The sequence below is a fragment of the Panicum virgatum genome, chromosome 2K (assembly GCF_016808335.1).
Source record: "Panicum virgatum strain AP13 chromosome 2K, P.virgatum_v5, whole genome shotgun sequence".
Classification (NCBI taxonomy): Eukaryota; Viridiplantae; Streptophyta; class Magnoliopsida; order Poales; family Poaceae; genus Panicum; species Panicum virgatum.
The window spans coordinates 51,415,806-51,440,947 of NC_053137.1; the positions used below are offsets into that span (position 1 = coordinate 51,415,806).

General features: G+C 43.8%; 3 protein-coding genes across 3 annotated transcripts; all 3 read right to left on the reverse strand.

Moving 5' to 3' along the window:
* Positions 1–3,146: 3,146 nt before the first annotated feature.
* On the reverse strand, positions 3,147–8,376 carry LOC120695791 (uridine kinase-like protein 1, chloroplastic). Its single transcript, XM_039979024.1, has 14 exons — positions 7,819–8,376; positions 7,595–7,686; positions 7,125–7,194; positions 6,901–7,019; positions 6,597–6,693; positions 6,407–6,486; positions 6,099–6,293; positions 5,927–6,010; positions 5,775–5,835; positions 5,246–5,306; positions 4,485–4,578; positions 4,318–4,390; positions 3,779–3,861; positions 3,147–3,697 (listed from the first exon to the last, which is right to left on the reverse strand). Exons 1-14 carry the CDS (start codon positions 8,054–8,056, stop codon positions 3,551–3,553), a joined length of 1,494 nt encoding a protein of 497 aa, XP_039834958.1. The 5' UTR covers positions 8,057–8,376; the 3' UTR covers positions 3,147–3,550.
* Positions 8,377–16,906: 8,530 nt separating this feature from the next.
* LOC120695792 (ribulose-phosphate 3-epimerase, cytoplasmic isoform-like) lies at positions 16,907–20,570 on the reverse strand. Its single transcript, XM_039979025.1, has 8 exons — positions 20,315–20,570; positions 19,710–19,714; positions 18,639–18,701; positions 18,449–18,555; positions 18,281–18,378; positions 17,543–17,635; positions 17,362–17,403; positions 16,907–17,250 (listed from the first exon to the last, which is right to left on the reverse strand). The coding sequence occupies exons 1-8, from the start codon at positions 20,426–20,428 to the stop codon at positions 17,095–17,097; spliced, it is 678 nt and encodes a 225-aa protein (XP_039834959.1). The 5' UTR covers positions 20,429–20,570; the 3' UTR covers positions 16,907–17,094.
* A 349-nt stretch (positions 20,571–20,919) lies between these two features.
* On the reverse strand, positions 20,920–23,802 carry LOC120695793 (proteasome subunit beta type-1-like). Its single transcript, XM_039979027.1, has 7 exons — positions 23,624–23,802; positions 23,424–23,531; positions 22,036–22,117; positions 21,773–21,902; positions 21,546–21,688; positions 21,298–21,384; positions 20,920–21,209 (listed from the first exon to the last, which is right to left on the reverse strand). Exons 1-7 carry the CDS (start codon positions 23,662–23,664, stop codon positions 21,135–21,137), a joined length of 666 nt encoding a protein of 221 aa, XP_039834961.1. The 5' UTR covers positions 23,665–23,802; the 3' UTR covers positions 20,920–21,134.
* Positions 23,803–25,142: the final 1,340 nt, after the last annotated feature.

Genomic DNA, 25,142 nt, shown 5'->3' on the forward strand with positions numbered 1-25,142 from the left:
AGATTTTTAGCCCCTCTCCCCAACACACACCCCAAAGCTATTCAGTGCTCAAATTTGATAGATGTTTATCTTCTCCTCACTCAAATGTCTGTAACTCCAATAGTACATGGCTTCATTATATTGGATCCAAAAATTAACTGACAACATCATATTTTTTACAAGCCATTCCCATTCACCTATTCTATGCTGCCATAATCGTTTTTACAGCAGCAGAATCATGTCTCTACGAGCACTGAACCGCTATGACTTGTGATCGATAGAATCACTGTAACAGTCTAGGAGGCGAGGCCACGCAGGGAGAAATGAGGTTAGGAGCAAGTAGAACACACCCGGCTATATAGGAAGAAAATGCGATGATAGACCTTGGCACTGATGCGGGCCTCAGTGACCTCAGTGATATATATGTATATTTCATCAAAATGGTAATTTTCATTAGTCTCGTTAGAGATTTTATACACGTGGGCCGTGGCATCATCTAAGGGGGTGTTTTGGAACCAAACTTTTTTCGGAAGTCCCTATCACATCTAAAGAAATCTTACTATTTTATAGTATTAAATAAAATCTGTTTATAAATGTTTTTTGACAACTGAGAGCTTTTTCGCGAGACGAATCTAACGAGCCTAATTAATTCATAATTTGCTACAGTGATGCTACAGTAACCATTCGCTGATCATAAATTAAGATACCTCATTAGATTCGTCTCGCAGTTTAGCCCCAGAATTCTGCAGTTAATTTTATAATTAACATTTATTTAATACTTCTAAATACTAAAAAGTTCCAGAGACTTAAAAAAAAGTCCCTAGAACCAAACAACCCCGCACGCAGGGGCATTCGCATAAATAAAAAGAACTAATCGGCTGGTGACTGGTGTGGTATAGGAGTTTCCTCCCGCATCCCCGGAGGCCGGAGGCCCCGGGAGCAAGCAAGGACAAATAAAAGATGCCCCACGCAAGATTCCCTGACGAATATCCTCCCTCCCGACACATCAAAATCCCACCCACATTTTCCTTGCGGTTTCGATCTCTCTCTACGCCAATCTAATCTGATCTCCAGACTTCAGCAATGGCCACCGCCGACGACGATTGGGTCGACGTCGCGGAGGAGTTCTGCGGCCCGGAGGAATGGGTCGTCCTCGTCGGCGACGAGGGCTCCATGTCAGCCGTCTTCTTCGGCCGCGCCGCCGCAAGCATCGGGGCCGGCGTCGCCGCGCCCATCCCCATCGCCGACGCCGCCGCGCGCGGCTGCGGGCGCGTGCTCCTGTCCAGCGGCGGCACCGGGGGCGCCGTGGCGCCCGCGCCCGTCTCCATCGGGGGCCCTGCCGCCGAGGCCGCCGCCTCCTCCCGGGGCCGCGTGCTGTTCTCCGGCCCGTGGTCACGCTACTACGTGCTCGACCCCTCCGCCGGCGAGCGCCACTCCCTGCCCCTTCCCAGGCGCGCCAACCCACACGACGCCGCGATCGCCTGCGACGCCCGCGGAGGGTACTGTGTGGCGTGCGCCTTCCGGGGCTGCTTCGAGATCTACGCGTCCTCGGCCGGGGAGTGGCGCGAGGTGCCCTCCGCGGTGGCCGCTGCCGTCGTCCCGGGCTCCGCTGTGTCCTTCGCCGGCACCGTCTTCTGGAAGCTCGCCGCGTCCCGGGGCGTCCTCGCGCTCGACGTCGCCACGGGCACCACCCGCGATATCGCTCCTCCCCCGCGCTGCTCCGACACCGCGGCGCTCTGGCAGCTAGGCATCGCGGCCGGCCACCTCTGTGCCGCCGTGCGAACGGACGATGGCGTCGAGCTGCACAACCTCGGCCCGGGGCCCACGTGGAATCTGCTCCGCGGGGTCGCCGTGGACGGCGGCGGGTGCGAGGAGGAGGTCCATCTGCGGCCGCTTCGCTTCGAGAGCGACAACCACGAGGTTCTGCTGCGCATGGGCGAGCGTGTGGTGGCAGTCGACGTCGTTGAGGGGACGTCGCGGGAGGCGCGGCTGGACGGCGCTGTCCTGCCAGAGGACGACGGGAAGATTGTGCCGTGGTGCCGAGCAGCATCCACCCTGCTGCTCTAGCCAGGACCCAGGAGTGGGTTTTGCCCAATGCGCTTGGTTTAATCTGGGTGATTGCTCTGTTATGGACGCCCATATATTAGTGGAATAGTAGTAGTATGATCTATGATGCTAGCTTGTTATAGGTAACAAACTAATGATGGTTACCATAGATTGGAGGTAATTATTAGATTGTCAATGGCAATTGTGGTAACTGGTAAGGCTGTGTAGTCTTTCTGCCTAGTTGTTCATATGGTAGGTGCGATCTCTTGTTTTCATGGGCTACTATACTGTACTAGAGGAGCATGGAAGAATTCAAGATGATCATGGACTATACTCTGTTGTCGCTGTCAGGTTCATAAACACTATTTTAGTAACTGCATTTAAATCTGTTTCAGTCTACTGAAGCTAACAGCGGATTTATTTAACAGCCGTCTGCTCTTTCCAATTTTATTTGGATATGGGATGTTGAGATGGAGGCCATGATGTTGACAATGAGTACAGTATTATGTGTTCTAGTGACCTTTCTATTCGTCTTTAGCAATTTCATCGTACGAAGTGAGCTAAATATCTTATGATGTTTTTTATACTAAATATCTTATGATGTTGACAATGAGATTTATGGCATATTTCTCCTTGAACGCATGGTCACAGGATCACAGCGACGGTTGTGACATTCAGTTTCCTTTATTCAATTGAACAAGCAGAACAATCCATTCTGTGCATTTTCGTCGTCCGACCAGTGCTGTTGCTGTCTCATTATCTGTTAATTAATCATTTATAAACGTAAACGAACCCGGCAACCCGCCGTTTGCTGCCTGGTTCCGGTCGTCGTATGGGCTGTCGCCGGGGAACCAGACATGAGACAACCAGTCGCACGACTGCGCACGCTGCACACCAGAGGTGTGTGCCGTCTGCCGTGGCTGACTAGGAGCTGTGAACGGGCATCTGATATGTGAATGCGATGCGTAGGTAAGGATTTTTAGATGTTCGTAGGGAGATCGCCGGACTGGCGGTAGAGCTGATCCGGCAAAATTAGCGGCGGAGGCGCAGATGAGGGAGCAGGATGCGCTCTTTCTGCGAGCTCACAGTCATGGCCTATACATTTTGACACAAAGTACATCTAATAATACACTATGAATTTACATCGTTTGAAATTTTTGGATACGGGATTTTCACATTTACACCGAGAAGGTGTGCACCAAATATCTTCCCTTACTTCCTGAACCAACAAGTCCCACAAGAACAGGAAGTTTCCAAACATTAAAGTTTGAGGCGCTTTGTAAGAACGATTATTTAAAACATCAGTCACCAGGTAGTGAGTAAAGCTTCTACTGCACCCGTACAGGGCTAGAAATGTACACCAATTGGGTTTACAGCGATTCTCTCCGGACTCGGTTCAACTTATGCTGGAGGTTGTGCGAACCTCAACCTACTAAACACAACTACAGCCTTCCACAGTAAACATTACGTCCAATGTACCATCCCTCTCCAGGGATCAAGTGAGATTCGATGGTGGCATGAACCATCAATTGTCTGTGCCAAAGTAGCGATCGCCGTACTCTCCCAGTCCAGGGATGACCCTGAATTCCTCATTCAGACCATAATCGATCTCTGATGTTACAATCTTCACCAATGGAAATCGCTTGCAAACGCATTGAATCCCTTCAGGAGCCTGCTCCCAGAAAAGAAGATGTCATGCAAACAAAAAAGAGATAACGAGCAAAACAACCATTCAGTGTGCAAAGAGACATACCGAGATGAGATTTAGGAAAATGATTCGGTCCTCAGGAACACCTTTTCTTATAAGAAGGTCAATAGCCTGATTTGCTGAGTTGCCTACAAAACAATAACCTAACATGTCAATACTGAGTAAAGTGAAATGAACTTCTTCCATTTGTTCATAACCTGGTAAATACAAACTGGCTATAAGCAATAATCATCTATTAGGAACAATAATAGCCATTCTTTGAACTCCGAAGGGGGTAAATGTAGCACCACGCTTTATTTATTGAGATCACGACGAATAACTAATTCGCCAATGCATCAGATTTTACTAAAGTCGGATATGCTAATAAACGAGATTCTCAATTCACTGATTGTACTTCTGTGACTGCACGACCATTTGTCCTTGAGTTATTGTATAAGGATAATCCATGGTCCAAATGATTTGTAGATGCAAATGCGAAGTTTGAAAGGGTTCTTTGTTTTTACTAACACAACTTCACAACCTAAATCGAATTCCTTCAGTTCGAACAAACAATGAACAGAAACAGAATAGCAGGCAAAACCGACCTGTACCAAGCACTGGATCCATAAGTAGAACATGCCGTTCAGCAATATCCATTGGAAGTTTGTGATATACGAGCTACATGCAGAAAGTGTGACAGTTATTCATGGGGGCAAATTTGACCAATTCAAAGTTTTATTAAAAATCATGTATCATGAGACTTGAATGTTACCTGTTGTCCGTTGTCTCCAACACGATGTATTAGAATTTTCCCAATTTTTATTCCTTTGCAGCAAGCACGCAATGCGTTCTCCATACTTTCACCACTGCAATTAAATATTGTGTAAATAAATCTTATTACCGGATACCTAAAAAAAAAGGACGTACCCAGTGCCGTAGGCTCCCGCACTGTGCGGGGTCTGGGGGAGGTTATTAGCGGGAGGTCTTTCCCACACATCGTGCAATGTGTAGAAGCCACCGCTCGTATTACCGGATACCTCTACTAATATATTTAAAATGTGCACAAGATTGACTACAAAAATGCATACATCAGAAGGGTAAATTAGGAAATGATACATGTGACAGATAATGTCATGAAGTTCATTACAGATTGACTACACAGGAGTAATGCATGAATGCATTGAGCACCATGCTGGCGTAAAAATTCATGCTGGTAATGTATGAGACCTAAAAGGAAATGAGTACTCAGAAAAGAAGAGTATGTGTATCCAGAAGCAGTACTTAACTACTTAAGTACTCCGGTTTATAATAGTATGTTGCAACAGCATGATGAATATTGAAAGCAAAAGGTTCTACATGCCAAGACATAATGCAAAGCTCTAAACATAAAAAATATTGTTGTGCATGATTGTTTAACATATATTATGTGCCACGATAATTCAGAGTATGTGTCTAACTGCCTATCATTTAGGTTCCCTGCTTCTGGAAATGTTTGTGCTTGTCTGTTGGGGTTACAGTAGCTTTTTGGCTTACCTTCGCACGATAGATACTCCACAGAGCTTCTTGCAGAAGTCGACTCCCATATAAACAGATCCTGAACCAACAAATATGACATGAGAGGATGTTCAGCCAAAAAATGTATTTTTATTACCCAAAGTAAATATACACCTAGCAAAATTTTTGACGAGAAGACAAAGTTGTCTGAAATAAAAGGATCATTAACAAACTTTAGTGTTATCACCAAATAAGTACAAAAGAAAGCTAGCAATAATGTGGCACATTAGTCACACTTATATAGATTGGTTTTAACATATTTCAATTTCAAATAGGGGTAGCTAATCCCTTATTGTCTCATGCAGGTAGCAAAGTCTTTCGAAACTAATGCTAACCTATTTTAGCAACTAAGATGGCAAACAGAATCAAATGTCCACATAGTTACAGAAGATATTCCTGGAGAACCTAAACCTGAGTCAAACATTCTGGATGGGATAAGATGGGTAGTAAATAATCATAAGGTGAACAACTAAGAGGAGGCAAGATATATGTTGCTACTAGCAAATACCTGTTGGAGTAATAACCTGCTTTTCTGTAAATGGCAAATGACCCAGACCATGCTCTACTACCTGACATGGCAAATTTCACATATCAGTTAAATGAATTAACTCAGCCATAAAATTGGAGACAGGAAATAAAGGTTGTGAAAATATGTACTACCAAACGAATCAACCGATCTGAATAAAAAACAAAGTCAGGTGTAGTGATGTCCCGGTCACGAATAAGAGTATGCATTCCTCGGATCTGTCAAATTGATTATGAAAGGCAAATGGAATCCTGAAATCAGCAAAATAACAGTGTTGATTTAAAATATCCGTAAGAATAGCTTTACCTGAAAAGTTGATTGAACTACATGAACATTGGGGTAGATTTTGCACAAGTCATGCTGACCAAGCTTTGTACGGATATGTTCAACAATCAGATCAACTGCTACATGGTTATCACCTCCTCGTGGAATAATCACATCAGCGTACTTCTTCGAGGGAAGAACAAAATCATCGAATGCTGGCTTCACAAACCTCCCATACTACAGATGCCAACAGATCATGTTAGAATACAGATATTTGTACATTATTAAAAAAACAAACATGTAATAGGCATAAATATAAACCACAAATAAAAATACAACATGTAAATCACCTGGTCTAGCACCGAGCTGATATCTCGGCCTCTTTCAACTGTATCACGCCTGATTCTTCGAGCAAGCCTAATATCAGCATCTAATGGTGCATTATGGACCCAATGAAATGAACAAAATTTCAATTAATGCATGAAGAGCCTAATAAATGCTATAATAAACCAACATATAACAGTGATAAAGACGAGAGACCTGTGTCCACAAAAATTTTCATGTCCATCAGATTGCGAACTCTCTGATCATGGAAGACTAAAATTCCCTCCAAAATGATGACATCTGACGCATTGACCTAGCAAAATGAAATTAGACCATCCATTAGTTAATAAAAGGGTTTTGAAGTGTATCAGCTTACATGATTTTGCTAATTTTTAACAAGAAATAAGAATTAAAAGGAACAAAAGTTCTCCAGAGTTATCCGAAGGGCCAATAGCATGAACTTGAACTCACAAAGGAAAGGTAACTTTATCACACTGGCAGGTTTACAAGTTTCTGGTACCTTCCTAAAACTTTCAGAGCACCGTCGGTGCTTCTTGAAATCATATATAGGAACATTTACAGGCTGAGCACGTTTCAGCTGTCCCATGCATTCCAGAAGTTGTTCCGTATCAAATGCATCTGCAAGAAAAGAGTACAGCTTATCTCACATTTCAACTAAAGAATAGTCAATTATCGCTCCGATCACTACCACAGGTAGGGTATTCCAAATAGAAAATGAAGTACCAGGGTGGTCAAAATTGTAGTCTTGGGCACGTGCAGATTCTTCAGCAGTCAGGCCCCGATAGAAGGAATCCTGCGAAATTACAAGCCCAAAATAAGTTCAAGCTGTTCTTCCGAAGTCACCCTTAGATTGATTTGCAGGACCCATCAAACCCAGTTCATATTAGTTGTTCTGAACAATGTGACTTCATAAGGTAGTTAAAAACAGTACACGAATTTGCTAGCATTCGCATACAGATTCACAGATCATCAGCTATATCTAGCTGAGTAAATAACTAGGGTATTATCCCGCCTTTCAAACTGGATAGACTGCATGGCTTGGGGCACACTAAACAAAACCAGTAAACCGCAAAGCAAAATTCAACAAGACAAAGCAGCAGCAGCAGCAGCAGCAGCAGCAGCAGCAGCAGCAGCAGGCGAGTCTCTCCAACCAAAACAAATCCAGCCGCAGAAGCAGCAGTGATCACACACACCTGGTTTACGAGCACGACGCGGTGGTCGTGCAGCTGCTGGATGATCATGTCGCACACCGTCGTCTTCCCCGACGCCGTCCCTCCGGAAACCCCTTGAGAGAGGGAAAAAAAAAGTCAAGCGAAAAATCTCAAACAGGACCGACAGAATGAGGAGCGGCCACTTGCGTGCGAGCAGCGAGCGCGCGGGGGGAAGGGGTGTGGGGACCGGATGAGAGACCACCTACCGATGACGAAGGGCTGCCTGGCGGCGGGCGGGGAGGCGAGCTCCACCGCCGCCGCAGCGGCAGTGCCGTTGGCGTAGACCGCGCCATTGGAGTGGGTGGCGGCTGCCGGGGAGGCCCTGGCGGAGGAAGGAGAGGAGGGGGAGGATGGGGAGGAGAGGCGGAGCGCCTCGAGGCGGAGGCCGCTGAAGTGGGCCCCCACCGCCGCCTCCATGACGTCGTCGACCGCCTTCTCCGGCATCGCCTCCCAGCGCCGCCGGCCGATCGGGATTCGGGATTGATTCGCGGGTTCGGGGTTCCGGTCTGCTTGTGGGGCTCTTTTTTTGTCTGGAAGGGTTGGATGGGCCGCGCCACCGGATGAGGGCAACGGTGCAGGCCGCAGGGAGGTTGAGATTTGAGAACTTCGGGACGGGGGGAATGCGCGTTTTCCTCGGTGGAAGAGGAACAGGATCCGCGGGGATCGCACCGCACACCGGCACAGGGGCAAGATGCTTTGGTTCGGTCCTGCCTGTCTGCTACGGCAGGTGCTCCCTACCTTCGCAGTGTCACTTGGCTATGGCTTGGCTGGTTGTAGTCTGGATCAGGACGAGTATTGTGGCCATTGCATTCACTGCGTTCGGCTGTTCATCTCCCCTCGAGCATTATAGTATTTTTCTTCTCACACTACTCCAGCCATCAGCTCCAGCTCCAGCCAGCCCAATAGTATTTTTCTCCCACACCATTCCAGCTCCAGCCTCCAGCTCCAGCCTGCCGAACGCAGTGGTTCAATGATTAGATGATGGCCGGTGCCCTATCAACATCCCAAACTAATATTGATTTGGGGCTTGTTTAGAAGCGTAAAATTTTTGAAAGGAAATCTTGTTATATTTGGAGTAGTAAATATAGACTAATCATAAAACTAATTACAAAATTCTTATGTAAACTACGAGACAAATCTAATGAGACTAATTAATCCATCATTAGAGCATGTTTACTGTAGCAATTTAGAGTCTAATCACGGCCTAATTAGATTCGTTAGATTCGTCTCGCAATTTACAAGCAAACTGCGCAATTAGTTTTTTATTTCGTCTAATTTAGTGCTCCATGCAGATGCTGCAACAAAATTTTGGAATTTTGAAAAATGCAACTAAACAAGACCTTGACTGTAGGGAAATGGGTAGGCTACGCTAGCATCACTACCGCATAAACCCAAAATACTTGCGAGTAGAAGATCATAGATCGTTACCACTAGACGCGCAGCGCAGCGGAAGAAGTCGCGCGTCGATGTAGAGGAAGTAGTCGATCACGTCCCACGAACCGAGCTCCTTGTACTTAATCCCAGCAGCCGATCAGCGCAGCAGTCGCAGCAGCGCCTCCACGGAGTCCACACGTACGGGGATGAAACGCCGGGCGTCGGTGTGCTAGCACCGCACGCACGGCAAGGGCGGCGGCCGAGAGAGAGTGAGGGGCGGCGGCTAGGGAGGTGGCGCGGCTCAGATCATCGCCCCCCTAGCCCCTCCCTCATATATATAGGGCGTACTAATGTGCTTCTATCTCATAGGCCCATTAGTAACCCTAATCCCTCTTGGATCAATATCCACTTGGGCCTTTAAACCGTATTGTGATGATGGGCTCTTGGGCATATCACCAACAATCTCCCACTTGCACTAGAAACAATCATACATGCAAGCTTTCCAACATTCCAAACCCCTTAAGTGTGTGACCCGTTAGGTTCATGTGTAGGTGGTCGTGATCGGAAATCATTTCCGAATCACAAGTCAATAGCGGCACCTAGCAGGGCATAGTGACTCACAAATACACATAAAGATCATATCGGCCGAACCATAGATATACTCATACACCGATCCCTTTGCCACACGATACCAGTCAAGCTCAAAGCGAGATGCGTGCCACCTTTGTGATAGCTCGATCATTCTCTCGATCTAATAGTGGATTCTATTCATAACTAACCTTTAGTCATCATGATTAACTCTTTAATCACTTTGGCATGGCCATGCACTTTCAAATCCAACTATCTCGAGGGGCCCAGAGATATCTCTCCCGTTATCTAGGAGGGGCAAATTCCATCTTGATCCGCTCACATCCCATTCCATGTTTCATGACATACCTGTAAGCTGCTTTTGTAACTACCCAGTCACGGAGTAGCGTTTAGCAGCCCCAAGATGCACCACTACACACAGTGAGAAACAATGGCGATCTCAGGTCTAAGGATTCAGTAGGTATAACACTCAAGAACAACTGATGACACATACAAAATAACAATCCCAACATTGTCTTGGAGTGGGTCAATCCAACACCATGTTCACCAACATGTGTCCACATCATTAATCCGATATCTCCATATCCATGATCCGTGAAACATGATCATCAATTAATGCATGTGCTAGTCTCAACGTAGTTATTGTCCCACACAACGACATAAACTAGGGATAATTTAGAATCATATCATTTTCAACAAAGAGTTTCACGAACAAATCACATACTTGATAATCAATGTAAAATAATCATCCATGGAACAAATAACAATTATTTATCATTACATAAACATACTCATGACACAAAATCTCCCACGCACACTAGAATCACTGATGTAAGTATCTAATACCCATAGATCTCATGTGCGCCTCATGCTTTGGTTGTGGGAGAGGCTTCGTCAACGGATCAGCAACGTTTGAATCCGTGTGCACCTTGCAAACCTTCACATCACCTCTCTCAACAAAGTTACGGATGAGGTGATACTTTCGCAGTATATGTCTGGACTTTTTAGTTGTTCTAGGCTCCTTTGCTAGTGCAACGGCACCACTATTATCACAATAGAGGTCCACTGGACTGGACGCACTAGGAACAACACCCAAGTCAGAAACAAACTTTCTGATCCAAACAGCTTCTTTTGCAGCTTCGGAAGCTGCAATATACTCGGCCTCTGTCGTCGAATCAGCCACCGTATCTTGCTTGGAACTCTTCCAGCTCACTGCCCCACCATTGAGGCAGAAAACAAAACCGGATTGCGATTTGGAGTCATCTTTGTCTGTTTGAAAACTAGCATCGGTGTAACCCTTTACAAGGAGCTCATCTTCGGCTCCAAATATTAGGAACATATCCTTAGTTCTTCTCAAGTACTTAAGGATACTCTTTACAATTGTCCAGTGAGGTTCACCGAAATCTGACTGATACCTGCTCGTAACACTTAGAGCAAAGGAAACATCTGGGCGCGTGCAAAGCATAACATACATGATCGACCCTATGGCTGAAGCATAAGGAATCGTACTTATCCTCTTTTGCTCATCAGGTGTCGTAGCACACTGACTCTTGCTTAGAGTAATGTCATGTGACATTGGCAAGAAACCTTTCTTGGAATCTTGCATATTGAACCGATTCAATATCTTGTCAATGTACGTGTCTTGGCTCAATCCAATTAGCCTTTTTGATCTATCTCTATAGATCCTAATACCCAGAATATAAGCCGCTTCTCCTAAATCCTTCATCGAAAAACTCTTTTTCAATGAGGTTTTAACGGCTTCAAGCATTGGAATATCATTTCCGATCAGTAATATGTCATCCACATATAGGACCAGAAACACAAGTGCGCTCCCACTAGCCTTTTTGTAAACACAAGGCTCATCTTCATTCTTGATGAAGCCAAACCCTTTGACTACTTCATCAAAACGAATATTCCAACTCCGAGATGCTTGCTTCAATCCATAGATGGACCTCTGAAGCTTACATATTTTCCCAGCATTTTTAGGATCGACAAAACCTTCAGGCTGTGTCATATACACATCCTCACTTAGATGTCCATTAAGAAAAGCGGTTTTGACATCCATTTGCCATATCTCATAGTCATAATATGCGGCAATTGCTAGGAGAATCCGAACAGACTTTAGCATTGCGACGGGCGAAAAGGTTTCCTCATAGTCAACACCTTGAATTTGTCGGAAACCTTTCGCCACCAATCGTGCCTTATAGATGTGAATATTTCCATCCATGTCTAATTTTTTCTTAAAAATTCACTTACAGTCGACAGGTCTTACACTGTCAATCTGATCGACCAAGTTCCAAACTTGATTATCATGCATGGATTTTAACTCGGATTCCATGGCTTCAAGCCATTTGTCGGAGTCGGGTCCCATCATTGCTTCTTTGTAGGTCAAGGGCTCATCATTTTCCATCAATAATACATGGCGCTCCTCCGTAATAAGGAGGTTGAGCTTGTCAGTAGCGCGATGTGCCCTTATAGACCTTCGTGGGGCTGGTGCCTCAACTACGGGTTGTGCAACATCTTGCACATCCCGTGGATCTTCAGTGGGTGCTGAAACAGTTTCGGGTGTTTCCTGAATTTCTTCAAGTTGCACCTTGCTCCCACTAAATCCTTTCGAGAGAAACTCCTTTTCTAAGAAAACACCATTGCGAGCGACAAACACTTTGCCTTCCGCCTTATTGTAAAAATAATATCCTTTGGTTTCCCTAGGATACCCCACAAGGAAACATTTGTCTGACTTTGGAGTGAGCTTATCTGACATCAAACGTTTGACATAAGCCTCACATCCCCAAACTTTGAGAAAAGATAATCCGGGACGCTTCCCAGTCCATATCTCATATGGTGTCTTCTCAACAGACTTATTTGGAACCCTATTCAGTGTGAACACAGCAGTTTCAAGAGCATAACCCCAAAATGACAATGGAAGATCAGCTTGGCTCATCATGGACCTAACCATGTCCAACAAGGTTCGGTTCCTCCGTTCGGATACCCCATTCCATTGAGGCGTTCCGGGCGGAGTTAGCTGCGGAATAATTCCACATTGCTTCAAATGATCACCAAATTCAAGGCTCAAATATTCTCCTCCACGATCAGATCGTAGAAATTTAATTGTCTTGCCTAATTGATTTTGTACTTCATTCTGAAATTCTTTGAACTTTTCAAACGATTCAGACTTGTGCCTCATTAAGTAGATATAGCCATATCTACTAAAGTCATAAGTGAAAGTAATGAAGTACTGAAAACTACCTCTGGCTATTGAGCTCATTGGTCCACATACATCGGTATGTACAAGTCCCAACAAGTCACTCGCCCTCTCACTCTGACCAGTGAAAGGTGCTTTGGTCATCTTTCCAAGCAAACAAGACTCACATGTGTCAAATGATTCAAAATCAAATGAGCTTAACAATCCATCTTTATGGAGTTGTTCAATGCGCTTCTCATTTATATGACCTAAGCGACAATGCCAAATAAAAGTGGGATTCAAATCATTTGGTCTAAACCTCTTAGTATTAATGTTACAGACAGATTTATCCTCAAGATCAAGAACATATAATCCATTCACCAATGGACAATGAGCATAAAAAATACCATTGCAAAAGATAGAACAACGTTTGTTCTCAATTACAATCTTAAAATCACCAACTTCTTCCAAACATGAAGAAAAAATAATGTTCTTGGTCAAAGCAGGAATGCAATAACAATTATTTAATTCCAAAACTAATCCGGAGGGTAGAGACAAGTGGTAGGTGCCGACCGCCAACACCGCAACCTTTGCGCCATTGCCGACCCGAACGTCCAACTCGCCTCTTGCAAATCTTCTAGTCTCACTTAGACCCTGCAACGATTTTGCAAGTGTGAATCATCGATCTAGTATCAAATACCCATGATTCACTAGAAGATAATGCAATATTTATTTCTATAACATTTATACCTGAAGTGGAAGTCTCACTTCCCTTCTTCTTCTTCTTTTCTTCCAAGTACTTCTTGCAGTTCCTAGACCAATGTCCCTTTTCATGACAGTGGAAGCATTCATCTTCAGAAGTAGGGCCAGATTTGGCCTTAGGTGCTGGCTTTAGCTTAGAGCCTGAGGACTCACCACCGGAACTCTTTTCCTTGCCTTTACCTTTGGGATTAGGAGGCGTCCAACGCTTCCTCTTTTTGTTCCCCTTCTGAATCATCATCACATGATTGGGATTCTTCTTAATGCTCTCCTCTGCTGTTTTTAGCATCCCATGCAATTCACTCAATGTTTTATCCAAGCCATTCATCTGAAAGTTCATGATAAAAGGCTCATAGCTCGCCGGGAGCGACTGGAGAATAACATCAGTAGCCAAGTCTTGGTGAAGTTCAGAACCAAGTCTATCCAAAGTCTCAATGTAACCAATCATTTTGATCACATGAGGACTGACTGTGCTACCTTCTGCCAGGTTGCACGCAAACAAGGATTTTGAGATATTGAACCTCTCAGTCCTGGCTTGGTTCTGAAACATCCCACGCAGCCCCTCGATCATGGTATGAGCATCCGCATGCTCATACTGCTTCTGCAAATCAGGGGACATGGTGGCGAGCATCAGACAGCTGACATCAAGTGAGTCATTGCAGTGCTTCTCATAAGCTCTGCGATCAGCAGCAGTTGCATTGTCAGGGAGATCATCAGAATATGGCTGCTCAAGAACATACTCCTTTTTCTCTTTCCTGAGAACAATTCTCAGGTTGCGGTACCAATCAATAAAGTTTGTTCCATTCAACTTTTCTTTCTCAAGAACAGAACGCAAATTGAAAACAGAATTGTTACTGGCAGACATGATCTACAACATTAAAGTAAAGCAAGATTTCAGCACTAAGTTTATGTAAAGACTTTCATTAACTGATTTAACAAAAGACAACCTACTATATCAAAGTCATCTTCCCTCTAATGACATATAGTGGTTCAAGATCCATAATCACTAAAATTCTAGTGAGCTTTAGCATCACGGCTAGAAAAGTAGTGATACAAGTAAGTAACAAATTACTAATCACATCTCTATGCGACTCTTGTTTGTTGGGTGGCATCCAATGCCCCGGCCCCAACCCTATGCCTTAAAGCCCAAAACTGTTTTGATAACTTTGCTGAGTAAACCAATACTATGCTTGTGAATGTCCGACATCCACCCTATACAAAAGTGATAGCTGAGGGTACTCTACTTTGGTAAACCTACCACACAACGATCAAAATTTATAGGTGCAGCTATTGGTAAAAGGCATCAAAAACTCAACCTTTTATAAGGGAAGCTATTCTATCATGATTAAAGCATCCACCATATGTAAAAGCATGAAAGAATAGTATGACAGGAAAATAAACATCACAAGCATATAATCATATTATATTGTGAATAGTATGGCCTCTTGCATCACAATGGGCATCATCGCCATGGCTCCAAGGTGACCTCCATTGCCATCCGTCCTGTCTTGTGGTGATCATCATCGCCATCATGATTGAAGCCTCCATGAAAAGATACTAAGCTACTACATCTAATAGCTAGTGAAATAATTACATGAGGATTCAAACATCACAAGTCGACACGCAGGTCGTTATACAATAATGGTGCAACCTCAACCCGGTTGTGTTAACTTGCGACACGCAGGCCGCACAAATCATCACATACATCATCACATGACATTGAGGCCATACCATTCACATCACACCCTGCAAAAACAAGTTAGGCGTACGACGTGTTCTATCAAAGTAGCGCTTGAGAAGCCGCTACAACGAGAAAGCAACGGCGGTCTATGGAATCCCTATGAAAATCTCATCAGAGTGATCGCATCACCTCAAATCCGAGCCATTCATAATGCCTCAATTTTCACTAGGTCAATCACCTTGACCGTGCAAACTTTGCACTTGAGAAGACTGCATCTACACATGACCTTGATCTGTTGGTTCAATTTGCTGACTATGCACACAGTTAGTCCCGATGGTGATTCCAGCCGGTAGGGACATGTCGTATGCATAACAGAGAAAGAACACAAACTAATCTTTTGTCATATGCCGCGCAATCAACTCGCTCCAGTTTTAACCCCTTATGACCAATTGATCTAATCAAACCGTGCAAAAGTAATAGATCCAATCTACTACAACAACATATCGCCTATATGCAAAAGATTCAGACCAAAAACTACGCAAGATGGCTTTGATACCACTGTAGGGAAACGGGTAGGCTACGCTAGCATCACTACCGCATAAACCCAAGATACTTGCGAGTAGAAGATCATAGATCGTTACCACTAGACGCGCAGCGCAGCGGAAGAAGTCGCGCGTCGATGTAGAGGAAGTAGTCGATCACGTCCCACGAACCGAGCTCCTCGTACTTGATCCCAGCAACCGATCAGCGCAGCAGTCGCAGCAGCGCCTCCATGGAGTCCACACGTACGGGGATAAAACGCCGGGCGTCGGTGTGCTAGCACCGCACGCACGGCAAGGGCGGCGGCCGAGAGAGAGGGAGGGGCGGCGGCTAGGGAGGTGGCGCGGCTCAGATCATCGCCCCCCTAGCCCCTCCCTCATATATATATATATATAGGGCGTACTAATGGGCTTCTATCTCATAGACCCATTAGTAACCCTAATCCCTCTTGAATCAATATCCACTTGGGCCTTTAAACCGTATTGTGATGATGGGCTCTTGGGCATATCACCAACACTGACCTATTCGGCTATTCCCCCATGCACTTTGCTAGTGAGGGAGGACTATGGTCCAACGAAGATTGCACAATGACGACGGGTGATCTTTCAGAAGAGGAAAAAAAGAACAATGACAATGAATGCACGACAGCAAAAGGTCTTATATATTAAAAGATGAGGCACCGAGTCTTATACTTTGTCTAATTAATTATTCACTTCCTTCGACCGTAAATATAAATCATTTCTTTTGGGGAACTGACACGGTTTGACTTGTCATTTCTATAAAAATATGTATTCAGTATAAAATATAACATATTATGAAAGCACTTTTCACGACAAATATTCAGACCTTACTTGAATGTCAACTTTTTTTTTAAAAAAGGCTTACATGTAGGAATCTTAAAACACTCTGTTCGTTGGCTTCGGCTGATGCTAATTTGTTGTGAGAGAAAAGTACTGATGGCTGGTGCTGGTGGCTGTTGTTGGTTTGGCGTGAGAGAAAAATATTGCTGGCTGGTTCCAGCAGAACAGAGTGAAAATGGCTTCTATTTGTGATCAGAGTAAATTCAGTTATTTGTAAACAGACGTGCCGTTTGACCAAAGCAAAAGCAAGATCTTTGACAGCACAACAAGCGTTGCAAGAAAAATATAAGGCAGATGTATTCAAGGCAGACTGAAAGGGTACACAAAAGCTCAGCTTTGCAGGGGTTTTTCAAAAAGAACGTGTGATTACATGACAGTGGCATCAGGGCGAACATTGAATTTTATTCACGCTTAACAATTCTTGGTGCAATCGTGAGGATCCTTTATATGATTGACGTGCAGAGTGGATCTAGTTTACAGCCGAGAAGTGGATTACAGATCAGTTTTTGTTCTGAGAGCCCTCGACACTCCTCCTAAGCATCGATATGACCTCTCCTGGGTCAGCAGCGCCAAATATGGAGCTTCCAGCGACAATGCAATTAGCTCCAGCAGATGCGGCCACATCAATGGTTGAAGGACCTAGACCCCCATCGACCTGAAAGAGCAGATCATAAACTGCCTTCAGCAAATTGACGTGATGGAGGAAAAAAGGGTTTCCCACTTCCCAGAGACGACGAACCATGCTTAGACACAGATGATATCATACCTCTATGTCAAGGGAAGGGTACTTATTTCTCAGTGTGCGCACCTAGTTCATACAGATTGCAGAAAGTGAACATAATTGTTAAACATCAGATATATATATATATATATATATATATATATATATATATATATATATATATATATATATATATATATAGAATAAAGAACAGGGAGAACAATACCTTATCCATCATTTCTGGCATGAATTTCTGACCACCGAAACCAGGCTCAACTGTCATCACAAGAACTAATTCTACCGGATTTTCCGCTTCCACCTGAAAAATTTCTTATTAATACTGTTGGTAGCTTCAGTAAATCCACAGGAAGAAATGTCCATTGTCATGCAATTTAGAGAGATAGAAAAGACAACTGAAAATGGTTCTGAAATCTGTAAGTAAACAGTAACCATGGTAGAAAAAGTTGTATGAAAACAGGTCTGAGCAGCACACTGCTTATTAGTAAGAAAGACCTTTAGTGTGGAACTAAGGACCCACTGCATGGTACAATTACTCCCAGTGATGATATATTGTGATATTAGCAAAATGATGAATGAACATCTGAACAAGAGGAATAGAAAGTACTTGTCAAATCGTCACCTTAACAACAGAGTTTAGAAATTGGCGAAGGATATTCGCTAAAAGTGTACAGAACATGTATCAACAAACACCATTACACAAAACAATTTTGAGTATAAATGAATATGGGCCTGGATATTATGAAATTAAAATCAACCAGAAACTAAAAAAATACAAGCTGAATCTAAATGTATATAAACCTACTTCTACTGTGCAGTCTGTGCGCAGTTATCAATAAGAATATGTAAAACAAAAGCATAACATTCACTCTCAGACCAAATGCTAAAGGTTTCTTTTCTATGTATAAAATGGTAACTTCAGAAGTTGTAGCAAGTGTTGACGTACCAGGGGAAATACTTCCTCCACTGGAGTACCTGGCCTCAATGATACACCAGGCCGCATACCCTTCGATTTAATGCTTTGGATGAGCTCTTGCCAGTTGTCTGCATCAAGTTTCCCATAAGATGAGGAAGACTAAAAAAATAGGCCATTGGCCAATGAATGTGTGTTTACCTCTGGTTACTTCTATATGGAATGTGAATCCTGTGGCGCCAGCCTTTCCCAATGGTTCTACATAATCTGAAGGGTTTGTGACCATAAGATGGCAGTCCAAATATGCTCTAGAAACCAACAATTGTTAGCATTACTGGAAATATGTTGAAACAGAAGTCATCCATATAAGTAAAGAAAATAAAGACCATACTTGGTATGTTTCCTCAAGCTCTGGATCACTGGAGCCCCAATAGTCAGATTAGGCACAAAGTGCCTGCATTTGCAAACAGGCATTAAAGTTAAAACAAAATACTTAGAGGATAGCTTATTTTCGTAACAGCAAGAACTTATTATCATCATTTTTTCAAATAAACAGTGGAGGTTTGTCCTCCAAATTTGATAAATTATAAAGAGAATTAATCCTTTTTCACAGACATCAACATGACCTTAAATCAAAATGATATCTGAAAGGTTTTATTTTTAAAAAACTGCGCCCCTGGTGAAGAAAGTAATGGCATGGTGAAAAGGTAGCAATTATTTGTAATAAAGTGCTCTGGTGTAGCTTCATACATACAACAGGTTATGTTAGCAAGTAGCTTTCAACATCTCCAAAATAATGCTAACTTACTCTATTTAATGCTCAGGGAATGTTGGATCTTTGATCCCATCCAAGAAATGTAAGTGAACAGCAAATTGATTGGCAGTTGGCAACTTGATACTTACTGATACTTTCTTTTTTTCAAAGGATAGGAAGAGAGTTTCTAAGATAGCTGAGGAGGAGTAAAGCTTACTGATACATTCTTTTTCATTGTTTTGCAACTTGCACTATCCTTATACTTTTATCGGTGACAGGATTAAATGTATGTTGTTCCTTTTCCAAGTTGGTCCCCATAAAATTTGGTGTTATTTTATCCATCCCCTTTTTGCTGTGCAGGTCTCCATTTAATTCTAGAGAAATTCAATCATGAGATTCCCCAAAATTCCGCTGTATGTAAAGAATATTCTGATAATTAAATGGCTAGAGCAGTCATCAAGTAGGCGAAAAACTGAACAAGAATAAGGATCTGAATGGATTTAAGGACAGTGGTAACTTGGGTAGCAGGCATGTATACATTATCTGATAGTTCCTGTCAACTGGGGTAAGCGACCTTACAGTCATGCTAGTAGCTTAAAGTAGGAATGATACTTGAGAACTAACTAGGCCTTCATCACCATCAGACACTTCAGTAGCAAACCACAATAAATGTAACGGGTCCAGATTGGAAAGTAGAGACTGACTCACCCATCCTGCAGGAAAACATGAGAAATAAAAAACAGAAATCATCATAAGATAACTTTTAAATATTTAACACATTTTTATCATCAATTCATACATCAACAGAAGCATTAGAATTCAGCGAAAAGCAAGACGTAAGAGGACAACTACAAGGTTGCCATGAACAAAACGAAGGCTCGCAGTCTTGCAGTACGCAAACTGGATCATTTGAGGACAGCATGAGAAGGAAACTGAGACTTACACAAACAGGTTTTCATGCCCTGAAAGTCAGCTAACTTTCCAGACATACATAGTAGTACTCGAAGATATGATTGACACGACAAAGCCCAATTCAGAACAAATCATACAGAATCGGAGTTACTCTAAGTCTCTAAATGCCACAGTAGTGCGTACAACCTAATCGCGTGGTAATTAGTCCAAATGCAAGTTAGTCAACAATCGCTCAATCCTGCCTTTGCCATTCATGACAGGATTATACCCAAGCCCAAGGAACACTACCACGGCGAACTCAAACCTTCCCAGAAAGACTATTGCTCGGATCGATGACCAGTATCAAAACATCCGTGAGGGACAGGAATGGCCGGAGAGTGGAAGGGGATCCGGGATCGTACCATGATGTCCATGTGGAGCCAGTCGGCGCCGAGGCGGAGCATGCGCTCAGCCTCCGAGGCGAGATTGGCGAAGTCCGATGAGAGCATCGACGGTGCTATCTTCGCCGCCGCCATGACCGATCGGTTCCCGCCGGGTTGCTTCCTCCTACGATTAGTTGGTGGCGCTCGTTGGTAGTAGTTGGGGTTGAGGTGGGGAGAGGGAGCACTGGGGGAAGACGATTACTTCGGGTGGCGGCTGCCCCGGCGGCTTGGGTCACGCGGATCGCAGAGTGCGGGGAGTAGGTGGCCCACGTGTCATACACGTGGTTCTATATTTTGCTGGTTCGGAACAATAATCTCCCATCAGCGATGGCTGCTAACGAAGTAACGAGGATTTATATTTTTAAACGTTATTAGGTCGTATTTTGCTGGTTCTGAATTCTGAATTCTACAAATATTGATGGAATCTAACGAGGATTTGTATTTTTTTTATTAAGACTTTGTTATGTATCCTTCTTGCGTATTAACTGCACCGGTATGTCGTATTCACGTATAATATGACGATAATGCGGGCTAGTTGGGCATTTCTTATTTTCTAACGTGAAGAAGATAGCGCAACGGATATATGTAGGGCTCTCCAACCATATAGCCTTGCCAATGAATATCTCTTCAGTATCCAAGCAATTTGTTTCAACAAAGAAAAAGCTCACTGAATCCTGGTACAGCCAGATTGCAAACAAACGAGTCTTTCAATTAAGAAACAGCAGCTTTAGACATAAATCCCCAGACTTGGGAACACGTTGGAGGCATAAAGCAGCTCCGGCACAGCCGAAGCGTCAGCTTAGTCCTTCCTCAGCTCGATGTACTCACGCTTTGTCCCGGCTTTGTTAATGACTACGATCTCCAGCTTGTCTCCCTGCATATTTTGCATATTTGTGGGTTAGCATAGTAGATACAATGAAGAGACAAACATGCAATTTAGCAACTGGGCGAATGCTACTTACAGTGTAGATGTCTCTCTCAGTTGCAGATGCAAACACATCCTTAACAAGATCGACGGCTTCTGACTCCGACAAAGGTGTGACAGCATCCTGCATACATTGAGAAGATCCTTAGGTTCTCTGGAGCGATTGTTCAAATTTTCTAGTCACTGTTTACTTGTGTGAGTGCAAATTTGGTCAGATAGGTTTGAACAGAAACAGTCGATAACATCTGAAAGAAACATAAGAAAGATATATAATGCAAGGCTTACTCTGGCCGGGAGTAATAGAGGGCTCGGTGATTTAAGTTGATTATCCAAGACTGGCATGATCAAACTAGATCCTGTCCCCTGAGCACCGTAACCGGTCCTCTCATAGGAACCAACAGCGTCATAGGTGAAAACACATCCTTTCCCTGTGCAAGTGAAGGACATGCTTAATGAGCACTCAAACAGCATGCAAACAAAGAAATGAAGGAAGGCAAATCAACAACTCCCACCCTCATTGTCAAGCCCACCAAGCACATTGAAGGCATAATACGGGAAGAACCGCTTGTAGTACAGGCTATTGGATAGCAGCTGTGCCATAGCAGGACAGCTCATCCTTTTGTTGTGCTGGTGTTGGTACAGCTATACAGACAAATGAAAAACAATCTCACATCAGTGCTGCTGAGGATATCAGAAAAGTGCTTGATATCAACAAAGCAAAAGATTGAATGAAAACAACTTAGAAGTTAATATAGTTTTGATTTGTAAACTTTACCAATTCTCTGGCAGCTAGGTGCTTGTGCAGAGCCTTAATATCACCTTGAAAGCCAGAGGATGCTAGTACACATTTGTCAGCCCTACATACATACCAACGAATGTTTAATTTTGGGCCATTAAGAGTGAGCAGCATGCTCAACCATAAATAAATATAGCATAAAAGGTGCTGCCCCATAACCATCTTGTGACAGAGATGCACAAAAGACAATGAGGAACCTCAACCAATAAGGACAATACTACTGGTAAACAAAACAGAATGATATAGCAGCGACACTGACAATCCTTAATGAAGGTCTTGGTTGTGTGTCTATGGGTATTCATGCAAAAAAAAAATGCATAGCAAACTCTCAATTATAGGGCAAAAGAATCAGCAACTAGCCATCAGAAGGTTATTTTGCACCACTAAAATTGTGGTCTAACAAATCCACACCAGAACTGAGCACAACAAAAGAAGTACCAGCCTTCATTAATGATCATTTGTAAGCCATAAGAACATCAGAACCAATACAAAAACAGCTCAACAGAAACCCATATGTAGTTGCAAATTATTATCCCGCTCTGACAACTTGGGTGTGATACATCTAAGGAAAAAACAGCTATCAAATCAAACCATTCCAAAAAGTTTAAAACAAATTATACAAAACTCAAGTAGACTTTGCCTTTCATGTTAGAAACATATGTTAACAGAAAGCCACATAAGACAACCCAACAAGATGAAAAAACTTTGTGGTTTAAGTGGTGACAAAGTCGAAGCTCATTGTTCTTGAGGGGGCAAAACAGAAAGATTCCAGCAATACGACCAATATGAGAGTAAACATAAATTCTATGCTTATATGTCCCTTCCCTACGTGATATATCTTAATGAATTGTCAGTCTACCAGAACCAACAGATACTCCTAGAAAGTAATGTTTTCCTTCTGATGCAGCAACCAGTTTTTAACATACTGTTATAGACAATCTATTTACTATCAATGTAAAAGCCGAAAGCAAACGCAGGAACTTAAAGCAAGCTTACACTAGGAAGAATTAACCACATACATACTGAGAATTATTTAAGATACGTAAAATTGATGCTATAGATCACTCCACAGTAGCAAGCCCGTCAACCACTGTCATTTACAGAGAGCTCACCTAGCTAACTAGCAATTAACGAAAAACGAGCAGGCAGAACAAAAATCCTGACGAGAAGTAAGGTATTTTCCCCTAATTTCAGCCTCAATCCTCAAAAGCAAACCCTAGCTAAATCAACCGGCGGCAGCACCAATTCCTGCTACGGATCAAGCCTTCCCACCTAACAATATGACTCCACACTACACGAGTCCCCCAATCCACAAACCCTAAAGCCCAAAGGTAGATCGAGGTACGCGACTGGGTTCGGGGGCTCACAAGTCGCAGATCTTGGAGTGGTCGCGCGTGAGGATGCTGTATCCGACCGAGAGGCGGGTGTCGGCCGCGACGACGCAGTAGTCGGCGCCGGCGATGGCCACGCACGTCCTGCAGAACCAAAAAAAGACTCTCGTCAGAGAGCACAGGATACGACCTGCAGACGAGCGGAGGAAGGGAAACGGAGGCTAGAGGGAGCCTACCCGCCGTTGTTCTCGTAGACCCAGTCGCCGCGCCTCGACATCGCGGTGGCCGGAGTAGACTGGCCGCTCGGGTCTCGGGTGGAGGTGGGAGTCGCCGGAGTTGGAACACGGAACGCGAAGAGAAGTGGACGCCGCCTTGCGCTCTGTCTTGCGTCCCAGTAACCCGAGCTCGTTAAGGGCCTTTTGTGGGCTGTGGGCCGAGTCGGATTGGATTTCTTTGTCCAGATACAGTTCCAGCCCAAAGCAAATTTCGTTCTCCGCGTGTTTGTAAAAAGAAAAACAATTTTTTGCCACAAAAAAATTGAAACCATTTTGAAATTTTATTCAAAGGAAATCCGTTCAGCGAGAAATAAAAACGTTCTCTGCTACTGTAGAGTGTTTTCCTTTTCGCGAAATGCTATTGTAGAATGTATGTATAAGCACGAGTCATGTGAACTTTCCCATTCGTGGAGTTACAGTAATGGATTTGGCCAGCTAATGCCAATGGTCGGTTTGTAAAAGAACATATCTAGGATGCAAGTGCATTTGTCCACAACAGCATAATCTGCATTCCTAGAACCCAACGATAACTTTACCGCACAGTGCATAGTGCTTATATTAGTTGATGAGTAGTTGACGACAGGACACATAGTGTTTGTTTTGGTTTGCATAATGTGGTTGCAGCTCGCATTGTTGCAATGTGCAAGTTTAAACACACAGGTAAGGATGAGCTGGTAAAATATTAATCAAGCGATGACTGCCCTGATCTATAAACTACTAGTATCTAATATAAGTGCAGCGGACGTGCCGGCCCTTTTAATAAAGATAGATGAGCGTATGCAGCGGAAATCACGAGAGGACGTACCACGACAAGGGGGGTTCTACACCGGCAACGACTTCCGCTGCGAGTGCGGCGTGCCGGCGGAGAACCGTGGCAAGCTCTAGTACGCGGCATGTTCCGGTTCTGCGTCGGCGACATGGAGCACGACTGGCAGCTGGGGTCGGAGCAGCCCGCGGTCCTGGAACGTGCTTCGCGTCGGCGGACCGGAAGCAACCAGCCGTGGGCCGTGGCTGGTGTGCGCGGCGCACCGCCCGCTGGGCTACTCCTCCAACAGTTGCAGCTGGAACGGCGCGGCCAGATCGTACTCGCACTTGAGAACAGTAGGAGGGGAGGACATTATTAGGAGGGGAGGACATTATTAGGAACGATAGGAGGGGAGGACATTATTAGGAACAGATCGTACCCGCACTTGAGAACAGTTGCAGCTGGAACGGCGCGGCCACGTGTGTTTCACGCGGGGATTGATTATATCATCGTTTCCTGTAAATTCTGCGTTCCAAGCATCAAGATAGTTTGATTAATATGTACGATAATACGTTAGTTTCGTAGGCTACTAAAATTTTCAAACTGTTCATTTTTAAATCTCTATTTTCCTTAATTAAGTTGAAAATTGTCCCTGAGTTGATTGGAAGTTGGAACGATGATCAGAATCAAGGTAGGAAATGCCCATGTTGCCCATTGTTCAATATGACTAAAGAA